This window comes from Hyla sarda, chromosome 2 (genome assembly GCF_029499605.1).
Source record: "Hyla sarda isolate aHylSar1 chromosome 2, aHylSar1.hap1, whole genome shotgun sequence".
In the NCBI taxonomy this organism is placed as follows: domain Eukaryota; kingdom Metazoa; phylum Chordata; class Amphibia; order Anura; family Hylidae; genus Hyla; species Hyla sarda.
Window position 1 is genome coordinate 89155698 of NC_079190.1, and position 27476 is coordinate 89183173.

The window sequence follows — 27476 nt, forward strand, 5'->3', positions numbered from 1 at the left end:
ATCAGTTGTGAAGTCCAGGTCTTAGAGAAATCTGGCATTATAATAACCCAAGGAGGAGCGCAAAGTACAAATTGGGATTTTTTTTGTTGACTATTCCATAATTTTTTCCCCTCTACTTGACCTCGAGAGGCATATATAATATATTAATAAAACATTTTTCATTTTGTTTTTTGAGATGTATTTTTATGAATCCAGAATATTTGTCTGTGAAACATTGTTTTGTGTCATAGAAAGGGAGAATATCTGTAAAATGGCATCCGTTGCAATATGTGAACTTTTTTTTTTTTTTTTAGCGGTACATGAAGGAAGGATTCACAGTCTTGCCAACAGCTTGTTACTCTTGTGGCTGTAAACTTGATACTTACTGTAATGAAGTATTTTGGATACCTGTTGCTTCCTTTCGGGTCTGGTTACTGTGTTTTTGATGCAAATCACAGCTCTTCTTCAGTCCTTTCCATGTGATACTTGATATTCACTGTGGCGACATAAAAGCTGAGCTATCGCATGCCCAAAATCTATTTTCCAGCAGAGATTTTGTTTAGTAATACTAGTTTAATAACTCGAATATTCTCCTTTTGAATAACATTGCCCTTCTGTTTACAAGAATTTGAAACCTGTTAATGCATTCATTAGTGCATTCTCTATAGGAACTACTATATACTCGCTAGGTAATTAGCATTCTCTGGTTTATCAACCAGTGCTTCTTTTAATGTTATACTGGCTTTAAAGGGGTACTCCGCCCCTACACATCGTATCCCATATCCAAAGGATAGGGGATAAGATGTCTGATCGCGGGGGTCCCGCTGCCAAGGATCTCCGTGCTGCACCCGGTGTTAGGTTAGAGCGTTGGGTTTAGTATTGGAGGCTTGTGACATTACAACCATGCCCCCTCAATGCAAATCTGTGGGAAGGGGGCGTGATGGCCGTCACACCCCCTCCTATAGACTTGCATTGAGGGGGCATGGTCATGAGTGGGGCGTGACTGTGACCTCCCGAGCCTCCGCCTTGCATCGCCAGTCATCCGGCACGGAGCGAAGTTCCTGTGATCAGACATCTTATACCCTGTCTTTTGGATAGGGGATAAGATGTCTAGTGGCGGAGTACCTCTTCAAGATAGATCAATGGATTTTGATCTGTGGTGAGGCCTTTTCTTCACCATTATCTAAATAGTAAGATAGAAAAGATTTGCAAAGCTTCGGTTTAGAGTCTTGAAAATTGGTCTTTGCTATTGGATTTTATTATCTTTTCTGGTGGTCAATTTTAGACCACATATAGCTACTCCTTCATGTCACCCATAACGCCTTGTATTCTGCACAGATTTCCAGAGAAACGCCTGTGAATTTAAAGTTCAAAGGTAAAAATGAAGGAATTGCCACAGAGTCGCCAAAGTACAGCATGCCACAATATTGGTTGAAAACATGTTTTAATCATTAACCCAAGGCATAAACCTGGTCTAAGATCACCAAACTTAGATAGCATTTTGTAATATTTGGGGAAAAAAAACCTGCAAACGGTGTTGTCCCTTATTGACAGTTCTATTGTTACCCAAGGAATGTAAGCCAAATATAATCATATCTGTAATAAAGTCTAGTTACCAAATAAAAGCTCCCCTGTGGGGGCTTACATGGCTTACATTGGTAAATCTCTCTCTCTAAACACAATAATATTAATAAACTTAAACTCCCGTGGCTGCCTTGTTTTGTGATCCGGACTTGTTATGGAGTTTTTTCCCTGCCGGCTGACTCCTTCACGGCTGTTTCTTACGCACAGTGACAGCTTAGTGAATGCCCCACAGAGCTGCTTCCATCATTATGGCCTGTTACATGACCTTTCTTTTCTTAGTGTGAAGTATGGCATTGTATTTTTTGATTTATAGGGTAAGTCGATGTTTACTGAAGTTTTTTCAACCCTATACAAACTATGAGTAAAGACGAGTTAAAACAAAGAGCAATCGTCCGCTTGTGCAGTGTAGGATGTTGTAGGCCGCACAACACACTTCTAGCTAACGTACTGCTATAACCTGAACTATTCTTATGCCCAATACTAGATAAATACTTATACCCAAAGTGATGGTTTATTTTTTAGTACTTAATACCTAAGCCCTACATGGATCCTCAAAAGGATTCTTGACTTTGGCACTTAGCTGGTACACCTAGTATTAATTGGGTAAATTTTATTTGTAGATTTTGGTTTGGCATTTGGTGCCCTCATGACTTGTAGTAAAGTGGGAGAGCCTTGGTCTGTCGATGGGTTTATACAGTTGGCTTACCGAAATCCAGTGAATAGGGGGAAAGAGTTGTGTATGACATGTAAATTAGATTTAGAGGTACTACATGGGCTCTGCTTTAAGGTCCTATAACTCAGTGCAATTGTCTGGGGAAAAAGGCCACTATTGTAATAGGGTCAGTTGAGTAATCGGCCAACGGACGTGCAAAGCGTTTCCAAGCGGAATTTCGTTTCTGAAATCCCATTGCTGAAAATGGGATTCTGCTGCAGAGTTGCCGACTGGAGAATTCCCTCAAAAAATTATTCCGCCAGAACATTGAACTTGTTAAATGTTCTATTGGATTTCCGCTCTGCAGACATTGCTGTCTATGGGGACATGCATGCTAAAAAAATCTCCAAATGATAAAATGACAGGGCTTCAGCACTCGTCCAGTCAACCCTGCCTGCACAACGATTGGGGAGTGCAAAAGCTCATTACACAAGCAGTGGGCTACAAGATCACTGCTTGGTATCGGGACCCGCTCAGCAGCCATTATTCTCTCTGTACACCTTGGATTATTGAATATTTCCCAAGAATATGCAGATGATGTTGATGAGAAATGTATCATCTTAAAAACAATTACTCAGATTTATCAATTGGCCTAAAACCCAAACTGTCTGTTCTTCCCTACAATCACAGCTCAACTTTCATATGTCATCAAACTCTGGTATGAAAACTGAGCTGTGATTGGTTGCCGGGTGAGCAGTCCCAGGCAGATCAATACTTCCGGGCCAATGTCTGGACAGACGGTCTAAGTCAACATAGATGTGTTTCTATGGTCCCTTTTACACTTCCATTGTCATTGCCATTGGGATAATAGCTGGAGAAAAAAAAAATGCTACTTGCCCAGTCTTTTCTCCCACTACTCTCACTGAAAAACAGTGGCACCTGACAGACAAGAGTTTGACGTCCATTCTCGACGGGCCGCAACGGCAGTGTGAAAAAAGCCTCTTATCATTTTTTTTCCCTTTTTCTTTCTTTTCCCCCCTTTCTTTCTTTCCCAGTTACACAATATGTCAACATAATACAAAAAAAAAATAAAAATACAATTTGCTAACAGCAACAAAATGATGTAGAAAATCGAGTAACGTCAATATTCTTAGACAATCGTGAAAAATTAAAGCAAAATAAAAAGGCTATACAACCATAGCTTCCTTTTATTATATACCTTAAACTGAAGATGTACACGGGGACACTTGTGCTTTGTTCAGTCGATGGACTGTCCGTACGGAAAATCTCTGCGGACATTCCACCAACAGCGGAGTGCTGGCATAACATGCAGGCTCTAGGACCGCTCGGAATTGCTCTGTCTTATAGACAGCAATGCGTTTTACAGAAAGAACAGACATGTCTATTCTTTCTGCAGACTCCGGAGCGGGATTTCCGCTTCAGAAATTCTGGCCTATGCATGGCACAGCAGAAACCCATTGAAATCAATGGGACTCTGCTGCTGCGGAATCTTCATGCATAATTCTTCTACAGAATTTCCATTGTGTGGCCATAGCCTTAGTGTGATCTTCCCGGATTAGAAGAACATGGGGGGAGATTTATCAAAACCTGTCCTGAGGAAACGTTGCCCAGTTGCCCATAGCAACCAAGGGCTCTGATTGGTTGCTGCTATGGGCAACTGGGCAACTTTTCCTTTGCACAGGTTTTGGTAAATCTCCCACATGGTTACTACTTTCCATGTCGTCTCTACATCTGAAATCTATTAAAGCTTTTATCATTATTTTGTTTTATCTTCTGTATACCGGGCCACCGGTGTCAACTTTCAGTCTTACAACTTTGTAACCTTTATACTTTGTAAACTTTATCACCGACTTTTATCTCTGTTTCCTATAACGTGAAAACCTTTGTTTGTTTTATGCATTGAATTGGCTAGTTGTTTGGTTTGTTGTTAAAGGGGTACTCCGGTGAAAACCTTTTTTTCTTTTAAATCAACTGGTGGCAGAAAGTTAAACATTTAAAGTTAAACATTTGTAAATTACTTCTATTAAAAAAATCTTAATCCTTCCTGTACTTATTAGCTACTGAATACTACAGAGGAAATTCTTTTCTTTTTGGAATGCTCTCTGATGACATCACGAGCACAGTTCTCTCTGCTGACGTTATTATAATAATAATAATAACGCTTTATTGATTGTTGTCCTTAGTGGGATTTGAACCTAAGTCCCCAGCACTGCAAGGCAGCAGTGTTAACCACTGAGCCACCATGCTGCCCTTAGCATACATCTGCTATGCACGGTTGCTAAAATGGACAGAGATGTCAGCAAAGGGCACTGTGCTCATGATGTCATCATTGTTCCAAAAAGAAAGGAATTTCCTCTGTAGCATTCAGCAGCTAATAAGTACTGGAAGGATTAAGATTTTTTAATAGAAGTCATTTACAAATATGTTTAACTTTCTGCCACCAGTTGATTTAAAAAGAAAAAAGGTTTTCACCGGAGTACCCCTTTAACCTGCAGAGGTTGTGGAACTGTGTGTTTATTTTTTATTTATTTATTTTTTTTGTATTGTTTTTTGCGGGAAGTGGAAAGTTTGAATGTGCTTTTTAAAGGAATGCATGTTAATAATGGCTGTAAATGTCAATATTTAACTTCCACATGTGCCAGCAAAATGTGAGTGCAGTATATCTTGCAGATGTGCTTTAAGGCCCCCCCCCCGCGTCATTGATGGGAACCTGATGGTGGCCCTTCCCAGTAGAGGAACATGATAAACGGCTGAGCAGTGTTTCGGGTGCTCGGTATCACTGTAATGCAGTGTTTTCCAAACAGTGTGTCTCCGGTTGTGGCAAAACTACAACTCCCAGCATGCCCGGACAGCCGTTGGCTGTCCGGGCATGCTGGGATTTGTAGTTTTGCCACAGCCGGAGACACACTGTTTGGAAAACACTGCTGTAAAGAAAACCATTTGTCCATGTCCAAGACTGTGATCTTCCAGCTGCTTTCCCAGTGCGTAAGCTTCATGAAAACAAGATTGTTTTTCTCATTCTGTTCCTGTTATTCATATTTGGAAGAAGAAACATTGAAGAAATGGCTTCGGAGATGGAATGTTGTCGCAGTGTTTTTTTTCTCTTTCCATAAAACATCTGTTTTTATAATAAGGTTGGTCCCTGAACTATAGTCTACCCTGTCTTCTCTTCTGTTTATGGCGAGCGAAAGTGACGGCAACATTCCGGCATCTTAGTGCAGCCCAAGTATTGTTAGAATGTGTGCAGGGAAAATGTAACTTAGACCTGTCAGCAGATGTATAAATCATAACTTGTCCATCTTCTTTTCCACTGGAGTACCCCTTTAACAACAAGCCACGAATGGAGATGGAAATGTTTTTCTTCTTAAATCAACTGGTGCCAGAAAGTTAAACAGATTTGTAAATGACTTCTATTTAAAAAAATCTTAATCCTTCCAGTACTTATTAGCTGCTTTATACTACAGAGGAAATTCTTTTCTTTTTGGAACACAGAGCTCTTTGCTGACATCACGAGCACAGCGCTCTCTGCTGACATCTCTGTCCATTTCAGGAACTGTCGAGAGTAGGAGAAAATCCCCATAGCAAACATATGCTGCTCTGGACAGTTCCTAAAATGGACAGAGATGTCAGCAGAGAGCACTGTGCTCGGGATGTCAGCACAGAGCAAGGTGTTCCAAAAAGAAAAGAATTTCCCCTGTAGTATTCAGCAGCTAATAAGTACTGGAAGGATTAAGATTTTTTAATCGAAGTCATTTACAAGAAGTAATCTGTTTAACTTTCTGGCACCAGTTGATTTAAAAAATAAAGTTTTACACCGGCGTACCCCTTTAAGTTTTATAAATTACAATGTAAATAGTACAGCTGGAGTGGAAATTTTACCTTTTTAATATTTATGTACAGAGATATATAAATTGTGCCGTCTGCAGCACCTACTTCTCTCAGAGAGCCCGTATGCGTTTAGGAGATCGCCGGGCTCCCAGCAGTTGGACCTCCCACAATCAGACACTTATCCCCTAACCTGTGGATATGGGATAAGTTGTTTTTTACCAGACCACACCGTTCATGGCCTAAAGGTCTCCTTATACAGTGATGCCGCTCTCCTCTGCTGTCTTTTGATGTATTTTTTTTAATCTTACATAACTTTTATGTAGTCCATTCTTAAAGGGGTACTACCGTGCTGACAACTTATCCCCTATCTAAAGGATAGGGGATGAGTTGCCGGATCGCGCTGGGTCCTGCCGCCTGGGAACCCCCGCGATATCGCGTGCAGCACTCCGCTCTCATCAGGCCCCGGAGCTCCGGGTCTGATGACTGCCGATCACGGGGCTGGAGTATCGTGACGTCACTGCTCCGCCTTCATGTGATGTCATGCTCCGCCCCCTCAATGTAAGTCTATGGCGGAGCGGATCGTGATGTCACACGGGGGCGGAGCTGTGACGTCACGATCACCGGCCCCGTCATCAGACCCGGAGCGGATGTTCGCTCCGGGGCCTGATGAGAGCGGGGTGCTGCGTGCGAGATCGCGGGGGTCCCCAGCGGTGGGACCCCACATGATCAGGTAACATATCCCCTATCCTTTACATAGGGGATAAGTTGTCAGCACGGTAGTACCCCTTTAATTCTGGCATAGAGAGGTGCAAGTCTGTGCTGGGCGGTAGAGATGTAAAAGTAATTGTACCATACTCGGCAAATTCAATGCACAGGTCCTGGGAATTAAAAAAGGACATGGCCCTGTGTCTCTTTTCATCCAGTCAGTCAACTAACAAGCTCTGGCACTTTAAAGGGGTACTCCGGTGAAAAAACAATACATTTTTTTTTTTTTTTCAAATCAACTGGTGTCAAAGTTAAGCAGATTTGTAAATTACTTTTATTTTAAAAAAATCTTAATATTTCCAGTATTTATAAGCTGCTTTATGCTCTACAGCAGTGGTCTCCAACCTGCGGACACCCAGATGTTGCAAAACTACAACTCCCACTATGCCCGGACAGCCTTTGGCTGTCCGGGCATGCTGGGAGTTGTAGTTTTGCAACATCTGGGTGTCCGCAGGTTGGAGACCACTGCTCTACAGGAAGTTGAGTTGTTTTTTTTTTTCTGTCCATGTCGGGAAATGTACAGAGCAGGAGAGGTTTGCTATGGGGATTTATTCTTACTCTGGACAGTTCCTGAGAGGGACAGAGATGTCAGCAGAGAGCACTGCGGTCAGACCGAAAGGAACAACTCTACTTCTTCTGCAGCACACAGCAGCTGATAAGTACTGGAAGGATTAAGAATGTTTAATAGAAGTGATTTACAAATCTGTTTAACTTTCTGGAGCCAGTTGATATGAAAAAAAACACAAACTTCCCCTGGAGTATCCCTTTAACATGACTGATAACTGGGAACAAGAATTCCTAGGATGCTTTGCCAATAATCGAACTGTATTAAAGGTCCTTGAGCCACTGTTATAAATATGGTGCATTTGTAGACTGTCTGGTCTAAGTTTACACTACCTAAAGATTAGACACATTTTATTTAACTCTTAAAGGGGTACTCCCGTGGAAAACTTTTTTATTTTTTTATTTTATTTATTTATTTTTTTTAATCAACTGGTGCCAGAAAGTTAAACCGATTTGTAAATCACTTCTATTAAAAAATCTTAATCCTTCCAGTACTTTTTAGTGGCTGTATACTAAAGAGAAATCCAAAAAAGAAATTCATTTCCTCTGATGTCATGACCACAGTGCTCTCTGCTGTCAATTTCAGGAACTGTCCAGAGCAGGAGAAAATCTCCATAGCAAACATATGCTGCTCTGGACAGTTCCTAAAATGGACAGCAGAGGTCAGCAGAGAGCACTGTAGTCACGACATCAAAGGAAATGCATTTCATTTTTGGATTTCTCTTTAGTATACAGCCCCTAAAAAGTACTGGAAGGATTAAGATTTTTTTTTTTTTTTTTTTTAATGGAATCGTTTTACAAATCTGTTTAACTTTCTGGCACCAGTTGATTTAAGAAAAGTTTTCCATGGGAGTATCCCTTTAATGGGGAGATTTATCACAACCTGTCCAGAGGAAAAGTTGCGCAGTTGCCCATAGCAACCAATCAGATTGCTTCTTTAATTTTTACAAACCTCTGCAAAATGATAGAGGTGATCTAATTGTTACAATGGGCAGCTTTTCCTTTGTTTTGAGAAATCTCCCCCAATCTGCCCCGTACTTTGCTCTCAGCATCTAATGGGAAATTTATAGCGATTCTAATTTGACTGCATAGAAAAACCTAATGGACTCCAGCACTGGCCTAACGCTCTCCCAGACTCCACAGTACTTTGTATGTAAACTGTAAAATGATGGCAAATCTACGCTGTAAGACTTGAGAAGATAAAGCCGAGTAGTATTCAGTGTCACACTCCACTTAGGAGCCATTACTAATCCATTAACATCAGCAGAAATGACGGCTCTGAATCCCCTTCTCGCTCGGTGCTCCCTGATACTTGGTTATATAGAACATTATGGCTTTTTGGAAGCCTCGTCTTCCCCCGCTATGGCCAAGATACAGTGGTCCCTCAAGTTACAATATTAATTGGTTCCAGGACGACCGTTGTATGTTGAAACCATTGTATGTCGAGACCAGAACTCTATGGAAACCTGGTAATTGGTTCTGAAGCCACCAAAATGTCATCCAAAAAATAGGAAAAAGTGATGATTAAAGAAAAATAAGTAGATAACTAATATAGATAAAGCAAATACTTACATATAAAAGTAAGAAAGATCTGCTGGGAGCTGTAAATCACTGTCTATGTCAGTGTTTCCCAACCAGGGTGCCTCCAGCTGTTGCAAAACTACAACTCCCAGCATGCCCGGACAGCCGTTGGCTGTCCGGGCATGCTGGGAGTTGTAGTTTTGCAACAGCTGGAGGCACCCTGGTTGGGAAACCATGGTTTATGTAGAGGACAGGAGCTTCTTCAGGGTCCTATACAGTACACAGTGTCCCAAATGGAGCCACCCTTAATTGGTGTCCAAAGGAGCAGCTAACACTGGCACAGGTAAGGAGTAGTACGGAACTTGGATTTCCTTACTGTACTGTAGGGGGCGCTACCAGACAGCCAGTCAGTGCAGGCACTTCAGTAATAGAGGTGATTTACCAGTGAATGTCCATTCTGATTGGTCAGTTCCTCCAGTTGTGACACGTTTCACAGATCTGGACTGTCCGTAGCATTGTATGTTGAGTCTGGTTTCAAGTTACAATGGTTCCAGAAAAGACCATTGTATGTTGAAACTATTGTATGTTGAGGCCATTGTAAGTTGAGGGATCACTGTACTCTCTTCTAACCAGACAATGAGAACATGCACCTCTTCAGGTTCCCATCACAAAGGATTTCCTCATAATTGTCGCCCTTCGTGTCATAAAACGGCACGACATGTCTTAACATGGCTTTTCTCAGTATGACAGCTGGGCCTGCAGTTTGCCTGGAATTTACAACACTTTCATTCTATAGGATTAATCGAAGAATTAAAACTGCGATGTCATTTACGTTTCGGGTTGAGGAGTCTAGGACTTCAGTCCATTAGGAGCGTGTTAGCTACGTAATTGCCATTGTGTTATAGCTTTTGCAGCGTTTCTGGGCTATGTGCTATGTCTTCTACACGTCTTCAGGTTTTCTAACAATAGCATTTCATGGATGATTACAGAATAATAGACCTCCATGTCATTGAACTTGGGTTCCTGCAGGGACTAGTCCAGCCCTTTACAGCTCTACTCCATACATTATACCGGGCAGATTTACTTCAGTCCTGAGGAAGATGAAAGCAGGTTTAGCCTTCTTCTTTATATAACTTAGTAGATGAAAACAAACCATTTCTAGCTAGGCAGGGGGTAAAGGGATTTTTGAGGATATGCCAAGTTCTCGTTTTCTTCTCGAAACCCGTTCCGTTTGGTATTTTGTTATTCTGTTCTTCCTGAAGAAGAGAGACTCGTTGCTCCGTTGTGCTTTGTTAAGCATCTCCTATTTCTCCCCAGCCATCACAAATGGGCTTGAAGCACGGAGCGTGTGACCAAAATGTTAAACAAAGGTCTATCATTTTGGTCACGTCTGCTCTGCAGCCCCTGCCAGCAAGTAAAGAGGATAATAGTGTTCAAGGGTTGCAAGAGGCCTTCACGCTACTGTTCCATGGCTAGATTGGAGGTCTTGTTCTTGGACTGCCAATCACTTAGGCACATGTTCTGTACTGGAAGTGAAATGAGATGGTAACCCAGTTATCCAGCTCACACAATGCTGGCCATATATATTTATTTTTTCTTCAACTCATGTGAAATGGTTAAAAGATGATTACAAGTGGACGTCAATTTTCATTGTTTTTTGCGTGTCTTGATATTAATGGTATAAAAAAAATATACCTCCTGCTAGGGCTGGGCGGTATGACCAAATGTGTGTATCGCGGTATTTTTGTAACTTTTGGCGGTTCCACGGTATATAACTGTATTTCCTCCTCCTCCTCCCCCCCCCCCAAATTAATTATCAGCCCAGCGCTGCCCCCATCGGGGTAAATACACACGTCACCCGTAAGCGCTGTCCTCCTCGTCCTGTTTGTTGCGGCCGCCGGCGCTGACACTCTGTACTGTGCGGTATCCCTATGCCCAGGCTACAAAATAAACTAACGCATGTTCCGATGTCGGCCTTACGCTGGGGACGGGAACATCGGACAGCCGTCAGCCTATCACCGGCCGCAGCTATGTTCCACCTCGGCTGGTGATAGGCTGAGCGCACTGTCATGTAAGGAGCTCTGGCCGGCTTCTTATATGACAGTGGGCTCAGCCTATCACCGGCCGAGGCGGAACATCGCTGCGGTCGGTGATAGGCTGACGGCTGTCCGATGTTCCCGTCCCCAGGAAGCAGATAAGGCCGGTACCGGACTAACGGGAGGTGAGTTAAAGTTTACTTTATTTTTTGCAGCCCCGGGCATAGGGATACCGCACAGTATAGAGCAGTGGTCTTCAACCTGCGGACCTCCAGATGTGGCAAAACTACAACTCCCAGTATGCCCGGACAGCCAACGGCTGTCCGGGCATGCTGAGAGTTGTAGATTTGCAACATCTGGAGGTCCACAGGTTGAAGACCACGGGTATAGAGTGTCAGCACCGGCGGCCGCAACAAACAGGAGGAAGAGGAGGGCAGCACTTGCGGGTGATATGCGAGTATTTACCCTGATGGGGACAGCGCTGGGCTGATAATTAATTTGGGGGGGGGGGGGGGGCAGAACAGCGCTCATGGATCACATATGATTAGTTCCCCCATGTGGGGACAGCGCAGCGCTGGGCTGATTAATTCATTCCCGAGGGGGATAGGCCTAACCGGTATTGCGGTATGGGTTAAAATTCATATCGTGCAGCACAAGAATTTCGGTATTCGATATGAACCGGTGAACCGCCCAGCCCTACATCCTGCTGAACAAGCCATTAAAAAACTGATAATATCAGATCTAATGCTCCTCGATAAGTTATTTGAAACTGTCAATGGCCATGCATATACATTAGGGCTGCAACGATTAATTGATCTTATCGGTAAAAATCGATAACTGGATTAGTTGTCAACAAATTCTGTCATCGATTAATGTTGGTAAGCAAAAAAACTAGTTACAGATGTCATAACGCCGGTGTACGACATGAGGAACTCATTTTGTAGGTCAGCGCTGCACTTCTGCGGGCGGCATTGTGCTCCGTCTGCTCCCTGGCTCACTCCCAGCGTGGGAGTATATAGAGCCGGGAGCTCTAATTGGTCAATCGGTGCAGACCAATCAGAGGCGGGGAATACGGAAAGGTGCATAGTAACTTTATATTCCCAGCTGGGAGCTGGCCAGAGGGCGGAGCACAGTGCCGCCCTAACCTCCGTATGAGGTACGGAGGTGCAGGCACCATCAGCCAAAGGCTATCCGCCATGCTAGGAGTTGTATTTTAGCAACAGTTGGAGGCACCCTGGTTGGGACACACTGTGCCAATAATAATAGAGGCATGGAGGAAACATGAGACACCTTGTTAAAGGAGTACTCCGATGCACACTTTTTTCATGTTATCCCGTCCGGGCTGCAAAATAAAAGAAAACACACTTCATCTTACCTGCCAACGAGCCCCCGGAGCTCCGGTACAGGTGTTCGGTCCCCGGGCTGTATTCTTCTTACTTCGCTGCGGCCGGTGATAGGCTGAAGCTCCGTGTGACGTGACGTGCCGGGCTAACAGGAAGTAAGAAGAATACATCCCGGGGACCGAACACCTGTACCGGAGCTCCGGGGGCTCATTGGCAGGTAAGAGAAAGTGTGTTTTCTTTTATTTTGCAGCCCGTACGGGATAACATGAAAAAAGTGCGCGCCGGAGTACTCCTTTAACTTGTTTTTGTATACCTACTATACATATTTTTAAAGCAAAGCCAAAAAAACTATTTTCTTGGTCATTTTGCATTTTAATTAATTTATCGGCAATGAATTGATGAAATTAATCGTTTGTTGCAGCTCTTTAATACATACTGCAAAAAAAATAAAAAAAACACACTGAATGCGCCCTAAAATGTACCTAGTTCCATTGTCTTATATTATTTGTATATGTAGTTTTTAGATGTATGGTTATGCTGCTTGTTGTGTTTAGTATTCTGCTTGATTGCGACATAGAATCAAATAATTAAAAAAAAATAGCTTTTGGCTTTGGAGCCTTCCAAATCCTGCATTTTGTGTGGACTCATCAGTTCTAGGAAGAACCGGGCCAAAGGACCTCTAACATAGTTATTTTTCTGTACAAATATCAACATAAAATGTGGGCTTTGCCAGGCCTAAATCAGCTATTACTTAAACATAATTCTGTCTCTTTATGGTGCATTTTATTTGGAGCTGCCATGTATGGATTAATTAAAGGGGTTGTTTCGTATATGGCAATTGTTGTCTTATAGCGCTATAAAGTAAAGAATAACAACTGTAGTAAAATCAGCAAAAAATGTCTGTTCCTTGGCTGCGTTTGCTGTTGGACAGAGCTGATCTGCAATACTACAAAGGAATGTGTCACTTTTTTGGGGTGGGGATTAGTATATATGTTACAGTGAAAACCAGTTCTTACTAAAGGCCTACTGCTTTTCCCTAGTTAAAACCAGTTTTTACTAAACACATTTGTTAAAGAGTACCTCTCATGATCTTGTAAAATGTTATAATTCTCCCAGTTCACTGCCCACATTCTGATAAACCACAATCTCCTGCCTTTATTTTTTGTTTTCTACCTTAATATTGCCCAGCAGATGTGACATCATCTGAAGCCATACAGGGGAGAACTTCCTCCCTCATTCTGTTACACACAGCCCAGAGCAGTTCAGTGTGTGATGAGCTATGATTGGCTAAGGCTGCACCCCCCTCAGCACTCTAGACTGCACTTCCTAATTTTGGATTTCTGCCAGGCCAGCAGGAGTCCAAAGTGTGTGCAAGAGACAGGGGGGAAATGTTCTCTGGACAATTAGGAGACACCTAGTGGCAGCTTTTTTCTTTTAAACACAAATAAAACATAGAAAACTTAATTTTTTTAAAACAAAGTACATTAGAAAGATTTTCTATTTACCATAAGGAGTGCAATAGCAAAAATTATTTTTAATGAGTGCCCATTTGAAACTACTGGTTTTAACTAGGGAAAAGGAGTAAGTTCTAGTTTTCATTGAGGCGTTCAGTAAGTACTGTTTTTTTTTTAAATAAAAACTGTTCACTGTAACCTATACATTGATTTCCTCCATTTCCTTATACAAACCCTTAAGAGGTATGCCCAATGGTGTTTATAGAATATGGGGGTTCCCATAGCAAGTATCGAAATGGGCCTCCTATTAAGGGATTCACTTTAACCCCCCCCCCCCCCCTTTTCCCTAAGACAAAAGGGTCTGGTGTTTATTTCCCCTTCCCATGACCCATTGGTCAATATCACTCTAACACTATGGTAATATACCCTTGGGTATGCATCCCTGCATGCTATCTGGGACCCCCCAGCAATCCTGAAGAAGGGGCCACAACGCTAATTCAACACTGCAGCCGTTCAGTGTATTTTGTTTGCCTTTTGTCTGCCAAAGCAGCTCTCTCGCCACACAGCTATGCAGGGAAGTCTAGCCGGCCCTACTCATATGAATGGAGATATGCTGTAGTTTCCTCCAATCATCGGCCAGATGCTGCTGTAAAGAGAGACTGTGAAGAATCGCCAGCACTGAATCAGCACGCCGAAATTTTATTTCTTAGAATCAGTGGGGCCCCAGAGCCCGTACCTCTAATTTTTATTTAAAAAAATTATGTTCTGTCAGAAAGCGAACATTCATTTGAATCTCTTTTTAAGGTGGCCATACACCTTCTATAGCAGTCAGCTGAATAGCTATCTTTTCTGCAAGTGTTAATGGCTCAAATATCCAGGCAAAGAGTGAGCATTTTAGTGGTAAACACCTGTATTGCTGATATCACATAAGAGAAGTAATGGGCAGCACTCACCAGGTTCTTCTGTGCAAAAAACAAACTTTATTCAATCTTCATATAAAACCAACACGTAACACTGTCGCGCAGGACAGGAGGCACAGATGCCGGTAACACTGAAGGGGTGTGACAGCTGTTTCGTAGATGTCGCCAACTTTATTAGACCACACCTACCTGTGGCGTCGGCTAACGCGTCAGCTCCGGTAAATACCTGCAAAGACTAATGTCACCATACAATATTGTGCAAATATAAAACCAAACAATGTAAATAAAGCTGCATCTAAATTAAGAAAATGAGCTATCATAACAGATTACAGCGTCTAACATATCAAGTCATCATACAGCGTCAAGGTCTAACATATCATCAAGTCCTAAAGCGCCTTGTACCTCTGTGCATATGATCCACTTCGCTTCTGAGCGTAATAACGCCTTCTTTCCATCTACTCCCTCTTTTGGTCTAATCCTTTCAATACCAAAATATTTAGTACTGAGGGATCCCTCCAATGGTGTTCCTGTATATGTTGTATTACTCTGGGAGCCTTTTCCAGATCTCGTGGAGTACACATGCTCACGGAAGCGTATGTGCATTGAGTGAGTGGTGCTTCCCACATAAAAACACCCGCATTCACATTTCAGGCCTGTAATGCTGAACTGTATGCATGGAGTGGGTGTCTGGTAGCGCCTCCCTACATCACAGTACTGTATTACATGTTCTATACAGTTTACTTGTGCTCCTCTGGCTACTAGGTGAGGCACACTATGGACCAGATTCAATATAACTGTCTAATTCTTTGGTAGTACAAACAGATTCAATTTTGCCTAATATATCAATGTGTAACAGGCTGATTGATATAGAAATGTAAACGGGGCACTCACCAATAGCAGAAAAAAAAACATATTTATTCAGCCATGGTGGATAGACATCGCAGATAGCGGGGAGGAAAACAGACATCAGGGGAGCTTGGGAACTGAGCGCCCCTGCTGTCTGTGTTCCTCTCTGCTATTCGTACTGTCTAGCCACCATTGCTGAATTAAGGAGTTTTTCCTGCTACTGGTGAGTGCCCTGTTTATATTTCAATACCTCAAGATTTGTGGCATCTATATGTACAGTAAGCACCACTATTAGAGTAGGTCAGACAGGAGCGTATCCGACAGGATTTACAGAGTTCTCCCTGTTTGGAGTAGGGATCGACCGATATAGTTTTTTTAGGGCCGATACCGATAATCGGTGGAGGTTAGGGCCTATAACTTATACCGATATTCCGGTATAAGTTATCGGCTATTTATCCCCCCGCGACACCGCTGCAGATCATTGATTTAAAGCGGGCGCTTTAAATCAATGCACTGCAGTGGCTTTTGCGGTGCCATAGGCCGCCGCCACCCGCTTCTCTCCCCCTGCCTGTCCGGGGGTCCTGAGACCTATCACCGCCACCGCTCCCCCCGCCGCACCGCGCCTAGGGGTGCCTCCAGCTGTTGCAAAACTACTACTCCCAGCATGCCCGGACAGCCGTTGGCTGTCCGGGCATGCTGGGAGTTGTAGTTTTGCAATAGCTGGAGGGCCTCAACAGCTGGAGGGCCTTCTGTAGGTATAGTATATTATACAGACCCCTGTCCATCCCAGAACCCTGACTCACCTTCCCAGTTGCTGCGGACCGTCCGCGGAGGGTGGTACGGGACATCCATCCTTCCTGTAGTGTCCTCTTCTCCACTCCGGGCAGGCTCCTGCCTAGTAACGCTGCATAGACGCCGCTGCGCAGCGACGCACCTGACGTCACGGCATAGCGGCGTCTATGCAGCGTACTAGGCCGGAGCCTGCCAGGAGTGGAGAAGAGGACCCCCGGAGAAGGACAGCCCGGACCGGTTCACCCTCCACCCGGAATGCCGCCGGACACTACAGGAAGGATGGATGGCCCGGACCACCCCCATTACGGGTAAGTTTAATATTTTTTTATTGATTCGGAGGGTTGGGGAGGGGCCCGACTGGTATAGCGGTATGGGCAAAAATCGATACTGGTATACTGCCCAGCACTACGGTGGGGGGTGCGACGCGGTGCGGTGGGTCGGGGGGGTGGTCTGTGGGGGCGGGGCATTATCGGCAAGGTAATTGCCGATACCGATAATGCCCAAAATCGTGATTATCGGCCATACCGATAATCGGTCGATCCCTAGTTTTGAGTGCCGGATTATCAACTCTTCTCGGCTATCGTGATTGCTTAATCATTGCTAGTTTTCGAACAGACTGACATAGTAACTTAAGGAAGCATTGTACCAGGGAATCTAGTGAATATCAAATTTAGTCATAAGGATCAAAATGGAAGAAATCTCTAATAACTGATGGCTGGTTGATGTGTTTGTATTGTGATTACAGTGATCAGAGAAGAGGTGGTTTAAGGTTTTTAAGCACTCGGTCTATGAGTTGATGAGATGCGCATCTTGTCAAGTGGTGCTTGACATGTAGGCTGCCTCAGGCAGGATGGGACAGGGTTCTATATTTGTCTATTTCCAGTGAGCCGCATTGTTTGTTTTCCTGCCACTTAAAGCTAGTCTTGACCTCTGCTCTTTATGTGACCCCTTATGCATTTTTCCGACCAATATATCTGGCTATAATGTTTCTTTTTCTCACCTTCTTGACCCCCATCATTACAGTCACATTGAGATGGTGGCCTTAACGGTAATCTCCTTATCAGCCAGTACGGTGCTCGCACTTTTTCTTTTGCTTGCCTCAAGTGCAGCCTAAACAATTCCAAGAGGATTTGGAAAGAAAGTTGAGAAGAGAAGTGGATCTGCCAACATTTATTTTAAGACCTTTCATTTTATGAAACCTTCAATAATATTTAGAAAGGCCACAAAATGAATTGTGTAGGGCTCTCTCTTAGGAAAGCTGTTATTTGTTAATACACAAGCCATCGCAATCGTAACTCGAAGTGTCAAAGATTTAGAACTGCCGAAGGAAAACAGACCAAAATAAAATCAGACTTTTACTAAGGGAATGATGTAGCCTTCTCATAACAGCAGCCAGATTGTAGGCAGACATTTTTCTTTTTAAATTTCACCATGATCCGTACTAGATGATGCCTGAGCTTCACTATTCTCCATAACACAAAGCAAAGAAAAATGTTGAAATAAACTTTTATATATCTTAAAATAAGCACAAAATTATGTTGTGAAACAAGGCACATCTGTAGCCAAAGACAATGGCCTTTGCGGGGCGTGAAAATAACGTCTGTCAACAGTGCCACCCAAGTTGTCTCTGAAGTCTCAATAGTGAAGAACACCTCAGGTTGAGAAGTCATGGTCTGTTGCATCCATATAAAAAAATTGCTATAGATTCCGTCTGGGATGTTAGATACCTCTGCTGGCTTTATATAAGATATCTAAATTAAAGATGATATCTTTTATTGTCTGACAGAAGATATAGATTGTAAGCTTTTAAGACCCCTCAGGTCCTTTTATCAGGCATGTCATATTCTGACCTGAAAAGTCTAATAAGCTTGCAATCTAAACTTTCTGAATCAGCCGATAAAGGTGCGACCTTTACTCCACTTATCTTCTATATTTGGATGGCTAACATGGTACCAACTCTCTGCTTTTAGACAGGCCTATGTTATGACCCCGGATGGACAACTAAGGTTGCAAGCATTATGCAGAATATGGGATTAGTTGCACTCCTGTAGGGAAAAGTCTCTTGGCTGCTGTTGCCCTTGTTCACTGATATAGTGTGACAGTCACTGGTTTGGTTGATCCTTTGATATGGTTACGATGACCTGCACATATGTGTAACCCGTTGCTCTCTCTGTTTTCACTCCGTATTAAGGACACATTTTTGCATGACCTGACCGCAGGCCATACTGGGACTTGCATCTATAGTAAAATTATGTATGCTATATGCTCGTCTGTGGGGATCTATAGTATAAGGCTGGGGCTACACAGTCCTTTTCAATTTCTTCCGAATGTTGGGTCGTTGCGACTTCTGGGTTGCAGTGCAACCCCTTTTGTCCGGTCACTGTGAAGCCCCAGCCTTAAACTGCCCACTGTGGCCGTCATGTTGCATGGGTTGGTAAAGGTATAAAGAGATATATTCACCCACAAGTGTTCTTCTTTTGAATAAAATTAATGAGTTGACAAAAATAACATAGTTCTCATAAACACAACATCAGCACATCAACAATCCGGATGAACATTTCTTACAAATGACTATCCTGGTTGGACAAATAGATTACCACTTACTACTGTCAATTCAGGTCAAGGATAGTAAAACAAAGAGATATAAAATGCAAATGCAAATGAACATACTTTGCTATGTCGGTGATTCCTCTGGGGTCAAGTTCTGTGAATGTTACTTAGTGTGCCCCGAGGAGTATAACTCGGATCATTACACCCCTCCATTACACCCCTCAGCTCAACCTCCGTCATGCGCTGGATCACAACATAGTTCCTATCCCCTCCTGTTCAGGTCAGCAACTTCTGTTCCAGATACAACTCACTGATCTATAGTCCTACAAGGTCTTTATTAAAAATATATAGTGTTTGAGTGTCGCCCCCCCCCCCCCCCATTAGCCCCTTTGCCTCTAGTATATTCTTACACCATTCATAATGAATGGGTTGCTGTAGGTTCTTTGTGTTGCCGGGTTTTAAACAATAGCCCCATCTGTGAAATCATAATCTGCTACCGATAGTGTAAGAAAACAACCCAGAAGCTCCCAGTGGAAGAAGGTTCATGTTTTGTAAGGCACATTTAGCAGTCGTCCAGTCCCACAGTCATTTATCACTAGGCACAATGAATGTTCTACAGCACTGTATTGATAAGGCTGGAATTTCTTCAACAGCAGAGATTATAGAAATAACACATACGTAGAGCAAGTACCGTATAGTACGTGGAAAGTTATGGCTTCCTGAATGTAAACTGTTCTTCCTTAACTTTGTTCTTTTACAAAGGCCTCTACTGTAGACTTTGTATTTGGTTGTTTATGTAGGGTTTCTGTTGGTTTTAATGAAGTCCTGATTTGTAGGAGCCATCTGATAGTATGTTCTTTTTTCTATTTATTTTGAAAAGCATTTGTTGGGTCTATTTTATCATAAAGCTTATGGGACTGATTTTAATTTGTATTCCTCACCACAACTCTATAACCAATAACAGTACAATGCATGTGGAACAGGGTTTCGAATAAAGAAAAAATTCTATGGGGGAAAAAAAAACTAGCAAAATTTAACATACACATTCAAGTTTGTTACTGCAGCTGCAAAATCTGTTATATACTGTACATCTTAATGTGTATCTGACATATCACAGAAGTAATGCTTATGTATGTTACTCACTAGGTCATGCAGATGCTTTTCATGTCTTCTTGTGTATATAGCTTCTGTTTATGGCTCGCAAATCTCTCTGTTCTGCTGCTCACTGGTTGTCATATCCACTGCTCAGGAAGGGATTTGTCTAAGGAAAGAGCCCGCCCTCACTCGCTATGCGTTCACTATTTTCCTGCCCCTGCTGTGCTGGTTCTCTTCATCCAATCACTGCAGCCTGCTCTGTAACCCTCTTCTCTATGTTTTCATGCTGCAGCCTGATAGGACAGGAGTGAGCACAGGGGAGTGCTAGTCCTGCCATCGCTTCCTGGTCTTTGCCCCTGCCTGTACTTCAGCTGGGACAAAGACAGGATTATGTTCTGGATGGTATGGGGATCCCTAGTGGTCTTTTTTATTTTATTTTTTTATAAGCCATGATTTCTAGAAAAGCGAATAGTATATTAGAAGGGTTAAAGGGGTACTCCGGTGGAAAACAGCATATGTTTTCGATGGGGATTTTCTCCTACTCGGGACAGTTCTTAAAAAGTTTTCCACCGGAGTACCCCTTTAATGTTTTACCAAAATGTATAACATATAAAAAGTTTTTGAGGGTGTAGAAAACAGAGAAAATAATTAAGGAATCTTGTGGTCTGTTGTAAGTGTGTGTGTGTGTTCTGTGTTGGGTTCAGACCTGCAATGGCTGTTTTTGGCATGCTGGGAATTGTAATTTTGCAACAGCTGGAGGCACCCTGGTTGGAAGCTATGCGTTATATGGTGACAATGTTCTAAAGCATATACTAAGGCTGTACTTAATGTTTCATTATGCTTTGTCACATGGCTTCTTTTAAAGGGATTCTATCGCCAACCTGATGCCTAATGGAGCATTGTATGGGTTAATAGGGCACATCACATTGAACATAATAATACCTTTCCTTTTCTGATCTAATCTTGCTTTGTCCAGTAACTTCCCATTAGATTTCATATGCAAATCAATTTGGTCGCGTTGAAGGCGTGGCTTAATATGCAGGCGCACTGCTAAACTCACCTGCTTTACTCCCTTCTGCTTCTGTAGCCACTCCCATCCTGAAATTCTGAGCCTCCCATTTGCTGTGCCTTCACTCACAGGCCTATGAGATATCTCGCTCAGTAACACTGCCCAGGTGCTGAGATAATGGGATTTCTGCGCATACGCGATATTTTGCTGTGTCCTATAAACCCATACAAATACAGTACAAGATTTTGGTTTCAGTTAAGGTCATACGATTCCTGTATCAATAAATCAATCAATCAGAGATTATGGAAAGAAATGTATTTTCAAACTTTCTGTTGCTTTTACCAGTTTTCCGATTACGATTTTCCAATTTAAGCTGCCAGTTCTTTACTAGTTGTCCCTAAAGCTGGCGTTGTCCATTGACATAACTGCTGCCGACAGCAGGTATATGGTGAAAACTTTTATCATTTTTAATGTGATGTGAAAAGAATGTAATTTAGGATGATCTTTAGTAACAGCTGTTAACAACATTAACACATTACTCACTAAAATCCCTGGTATATGACCAGCTTTCCCTTTTATTTTTTCTATTTTACAATTGTTTTTTTTTTATTGTTTTTTTATAATCAACAGTAGTAACATATAGTTTTTCTTTATCTTTTAGCTCCAAAAACCTGTAGCCCTAAACATTTTGCCTGCAAGGACCAGGTAACGTGCATATCTAAAGGTTGGAGGTGTGATGGCGAGAAGGATTGTCCTGATGGATCTGATGAGGCTCCTGAAATATGTAAGTAGATTCTCTTGTATGTGATCAGTTTCCGGTCTGACCATATGCTGGCAGCACTGCAGACTAAGGGTGCGTTCACGCTGCGGAGATTCCGTCTGACGGCCGCCGCCAAAAATACTTCGGAGCTAGGGCCGCGGGGCCGTCACTATTGATTGCTATGCAGTGCTCGCGGAATCTGCTCAAAGAATGAACATGTTCTTTCTTTGTGCAGAACAATTTCAGCTGTGGAATTGTCCGCCGCTGAAATTCCGCAGTGGGAATGGGTCTCGCAGAGATTTGTTCACACTAATGTTAAGTTCACACCGCAGAATTACGCTTGCAGAATGCGGAAGTCCATAGTGTGAACGCACCCTAAGAATAATGGAATATAAATAGACAGTAGTAGTTCTCTGCTGTTCATGTGTTGACACTTTGTTAGCTCAATCCAACAATAGTGAGAGAGCTAAAATGATCTGCTGTCACAGAAAGTGCAAAAAATAGTGCACAAAGTGAGAAAATAAAGGCCATATATAAAAACGGGGAACTTTTTTGTTCTGATGTTTTAGCGCCCACACACGTTTGTTGGAAGAGTGTATTATATATTTTTTATGCATATGTTTGCTTCGTTAAAGTGCACCTGTCATTATCAAAAATGTTTTATGTAATGTAGAAAATACTATTTTTTATTTTTATTTTTTTTATTTGTAATATACATTGGTTTAAAAATGTGTAAGTTTTTGTCCCTGCAGCTATTGTCTGAGCATCTCTGTGAGGAGACCAAACACAGGGTAGGGCTCTGTGCACTGAGGCTCTGTGACATGCTCCTGGCTCACACAGCAGGATGATTGACAAGCCAGGAGCCTACACAGAGCCCTGCTTGTCCTCAGTGCACAGAGCCCTGCTTGTCCTCAGTGTACAGCGCCCTGCTTGTCCTCAGTGTACAGCGCCCTGCTTGTCCTCAGTGTACAGCGCCCTGCTTGTCCTCAGTGTACAGCGCCCTGCTTGTCCTCAGTGTACAGAGCCCTGCTTGTCCTCAGTGTACAGAGCCCTGCTTGTCCTCAGTGTACAGAGCCCTGCTTGTCCTCAGTGTACAGAGCCCTGCTTGTCCTCAGTGTACAGAGCCCTGCTTGTCCTCAGTGTACAGAGCCCTGCTTGTCCTCAGTGTACAGAGCCCTGCTTGTCCTCAGTGTACAGAGCCCTGCTTGTCCTCAGTGTACAGAGCCCTGCTTGTCCTCAGTGTACAGAGCCCTGCTTGTCCTCAGTGTACAGAGCCCTGCTTGTCCTCAGTGTACAGAGCCCTGCTTGTCCTCAGTGTACAGAGCCCTGCTTGTCCTCAGTGTACAGAGCCCTGCTTGTTCTGCACTCACTACACAGGCAATAGCTGCAGGGACAGCATTTTTTCACCCAAAAATATACACATTTTTTAATCAATGCATATTACAAAGATACACATAACGGCATTATCTACATTGTATAAAAAGCTTTTGTTAACAGGTTCACAATTAACTTTCTGACCATCTAATATCTATGATGATTTCCCAACTCTTCCCCAATGACAGATGTAGGGGTAGCTGAGGATCAGACAGTTGTGATTTAGCTGCCCAATCCTTTTGTTCCCATGGAGGAAGCCGCCATTAGAGGAATCTGTCAGTGCCCCCCTCTCTTCACCGCTCAGAACGCATGTCATGTAGCGAATGTATTGCTGAAGTAAAATAACTTACTTTACAGTTCCACCTACTGGAGGTAGCTTCCCTTCAAATCATTGTTCGACCTTTGACATACTACTCCCCTAGCCCCACATTTAAAGCCTCTCACTACCCAGCCATCTCCCTGCTCTGTACTGACCAGGGGCAAGAACCCAGAAAAAGCTGTCTACAGATGGATTACTCCCCCCTTCTGTTGGAGATTCTGGCTTGGCATATAATCCCCAATCATGTTTTAAGGCTCGTTATGGGTCAAACATTGTTTCTAGGGAAACTACCTTCAGCACATAGCACTGTAGAATAAATTCTTCCAGGAAATCCGCTATCTTGCATACTTTTCCCCATATTATACATATTGAGTAAGGAGTTCAAACAACACCTGATATGAAGTTAAAAACAATATTTTATTGTAATTACAATTTTTTATTTAAATGGGCACTCTCATTAAAACACATTTTTGCTATTGCACTCCTTATGGTAAATAAAAAAAATATTTGTAATATACTTTGTTAAAAAAAAAAAAAAGAAGTTTTCTTTGTTTTATTTGTGCCTAAAAAAAAGCTCAAGAGCACATTTTCCCCATCTCATACACAGACTTTGGACCAAAGTCCAAACACAGGAAGTGCCGCCTGGAGTGCTGAGGGGGGTGTGTCCAACAAACAGCATATGGCAGTTAAGTGTGAGAGGAGCTATGATTGGATGAGGCTGCCCCCCCCCCCCTCAGCACTCCAGGCTGCACTTCCTGTGTTTAGGCTTCGGTCCAAAGTCTGTGTATGTGATGGGGGGGAAATGTGCTCTTGAGCTTTTTTAAGCACAAATAAAACATGGAAAACTTCATTTTTTTTTTAAACAAAGTATATTAGAAATATTTTTTATTTACCATAAGGAGTGCAATAGCAAACATTTGTTTTAATGAGAGTCACCCTAACATAATATGCAAAAATGGAGAAGTACTGTAATGGTCAGCCAATACAAAAAAATACAGGAGTGTATGTATCCTCTTAGGAGTGTCATGATGACACAAGGGCAACATTGTTGCAAATCATTAGAACTTGTATATTTACTATTATACCTTTTCCTATGTAGCATTGCATGGATTTTAAGGCTCCATGTGCCAGTTTGGGGGTTCTCTCCACAGGACACACTATTCTCCAAGTCCAATATGCTACTTCCCAAGTCCCATACTGAACTGTAGAGACTATCATTTATTCGTCCATGTCACCATCACCCAATCTCCCTCCAATACATATGGGAAATTCTAATTGTAGCTGGCCGCTGTACCCCAGCTTATTTTTATATATATATATATATATATATATATATATATATATATAAATGTGTGTGTGTGTAGTATATTTAAAACGTTCTTGGTGCTATAGGCAATAAGCAATGTAATAAGATGCACGAAGGAGTAGGATGGAAAACGCACTCACCACTTTCTTGATAGGATGAATCAATTCTTTATTGCAGCGTGTAGTTCATAAAATCATCTGGTACGACATGCACAGGGAGCTGTAGATGGACACAGGCAGGGGGCGGCAACTAGTTTCGCGCACGTGGGCGCTTCCTCTGGCTCGCACTCATGAGTGCGAGCCAGAGGAAGTGCCCACGTGCGTGAAACTAGTTGCCACCCCCCTGCACGCCCCCTGCCTGTGTCCATCTACAGCTCCCTGTGCACGTTGTACCAGATGATTTTATGAACTTCACGCTGCAATAAAGAATTGATTCATCCTATCAAGAAAGTGGTGAGTGCATTTTCCATCCTACTCCTTTCGTACAATATTTATTCGCTGTCACTTATCGGATTGCTGCACCACCATTTGGATAATCACAGCATGTCATATTTTCGGTACATTCTTTGACTGCCGTATTGACACCTATCTATTGCGGTCTCCCCAACTAGTGGTGCCGGATATTCACATTCCTTCTTACTTTGGAATCTAATAAGATGCTTTACTGGGTCATTCTCACCACATTTCCGAGCTCGATTAAATTAAAGATGTGTATTACTATTATAAAGTTTTCAGAAATCTCTTATGTAACAGAATTATTGGCCGTATATATGTCCTGGGACACAATTTCAGGGTTAGGTAGTGATACAAGGTGGCGTTGTGAGGTGCACAAGAAGCTGGACGTGTATGGGATCATTCATCGTAAGATGCCCTTCAGGCCCACCCTTCCCTTAGAAGAACATCCATCAGTAAGGCTGTCTGTGTGCTGGGTAATTGGTGGCTGTACCCACCCTAGAGACAGGCAGCGTTTGCTAAGCCCTCAGTCCTCAGAAGCCCCATTTCACAGTGTGTTATTCATGTATACTGCTGTTTGGTGCAAGAAATCGGAGGGTCATAGCCTGTGACCGAGGGCTGAGCACAAAGCCACAGTGTGCTACGTGGAGGCTGGCATGCAGACCGGGAACTGTATGTTATGTCAAAAATAAATATGAGACAACAAACAAACATGCGTCAGCCCGGCTATACTCCGCTTGTGTTCTGCTCCTACAGTGCACTTCTATTCATCATAGAACTAGCGACCTTCCTAAATTGTGCCCACTCTTCTGTCCCCAGTTTTTGCCATCAGACCTGGTTTTGCAAATTATTATTTTATGACGATAAGGTACCGTATATACTAGAGTATAAGCCGACCCGAATACCCCTAATTTCACCCCAAAAACCCAGGAAAAGTTATTGACTCGACTATAAGCCTAGGGTGGGAAATTCAACATCCCCCCCTATCATTAACACCCCCGTCATCATCACCCTGTCATTTTCACCCCCACCATCATCAACCTGTCTTCATCGCCCCACCATCATTGCCCTGTCATCACCCCTTCATCACCGCCTGTCAATCCCTTTCAGTGGTCTTCAACCTGCGGACCTCCAGATGTTGCAAAACTACAACTCCCAGCATGCCCGGAGTTGTAGTTTTGAAACATCTGGAGGTCCGCAGGTTGAAGACCACTGCGGCCTTCGTCATCATCCAGAACCCCCCTTTAGTTTTCTACTCACCCCCTCGGTGGGAAGGAAGGGTGAGCTGGTCCGGGCCATCTATGCTGCAGGGACCGTCCGGTGGGGAGGGTTAGTCATTCCAGGCTGTCCACTGTCCCGGACTAGTGACGTTGCCTTGACGATGATGCACAGGGACGTTCATGCGCAGGTACGTCTGCTGCGCACGGATGTCCCTGTGCGTCATCGTCAAGGCAACGTCACTAGTCCGGGGCCGGCCCGGAGCGGAGAAGAGGGCCTCCTTGTGAAAATGGACACCCCTGAACGACTAACCCTCCCCACCGGATGGTCCCTGCAGCATAGATGGCCCGGACCAGCTCACCCTTCCTTCCCACCTAGGGGAGGTGCGTAGAAAACTAAAGGGGGGGCTGGATGATAACGAAGGCCGCAATGGTCTGCAACCTGCGGACCTCCAGATGTTTCGAAACTACAACTCCCAGCATGCCCGGACAGCCGATGGCTGTCCGGACAGGCTTGGAGTTGTAGTTTTGCAACATCTGGAGGTCCGCAGGTTGAAGACCACTGCGGCCTTCGTCATCATCCAGAACCCCCCTTTAGTTTTCTACTCACCCCCTCGGTGGGAAGGAAGGGTGAGCTGGTCCGGGCCATCTATGCTGCAGGGACCGTCCGGTGGGGAGGGTTAGTCATTCCAGGCTGTCCACTGTCCCGGACTAGTGACGTTGCCTTGACGATGATGCACAGGGACGTTCATGCGCAGGTACGTCTGCTGCGCACGGATGTCCCTGTGCGTCATCGTCAAGGCAACGTCACTAGTCCGGGGCCGGCCCGGAGCGGAGAAGAGGGCCTCCTTGTGAAAATGGACACCCCTGAACGACTAACCCTCCCCACCGGATGGTCCCTGCAGCATAGATGGCCCGGACCAGCTCACCCTTCCTTCCCACCTAGGGGAGGTGCGTAGAAAACTAAAGGGGGGGCTGGATGATAACGAAGGCCGCAATGGTCTGCAACCTGCGGACCTCCAGATGTTTCGAAACTACAACTCCCAGCATGCCCGGACAGCCGATGGCTGTCCGGACAGGCTTGGAGTT

General features: G+C 43.5%; 1 protein-coding gene across 4 annotated transcripts in view; it reads left to right on the top strand.

Annotated features, from left to right (window-relative positions):
- LRP1 (LDL receptor related protein 1) overlaps positions 1-27476 on the top strand; it is a 328104-nt gene that overhangs the window by 42447 nt on the left and 258181 nt on the right. For all 4 annotated transcript variants that reach the window (XM_056562521.1, XM_056562523.1, XM_056562520.1 and 1 more), the window contains exon 2: positions 21621-21743. In XM_056562521.1, coding sequence (XP_056418496.1) covers positions 21621-21743 — 123 coding nt within the window. The remainder of the gene's footprint in view (positions 1-21620; positions 21744-27476) is intronic.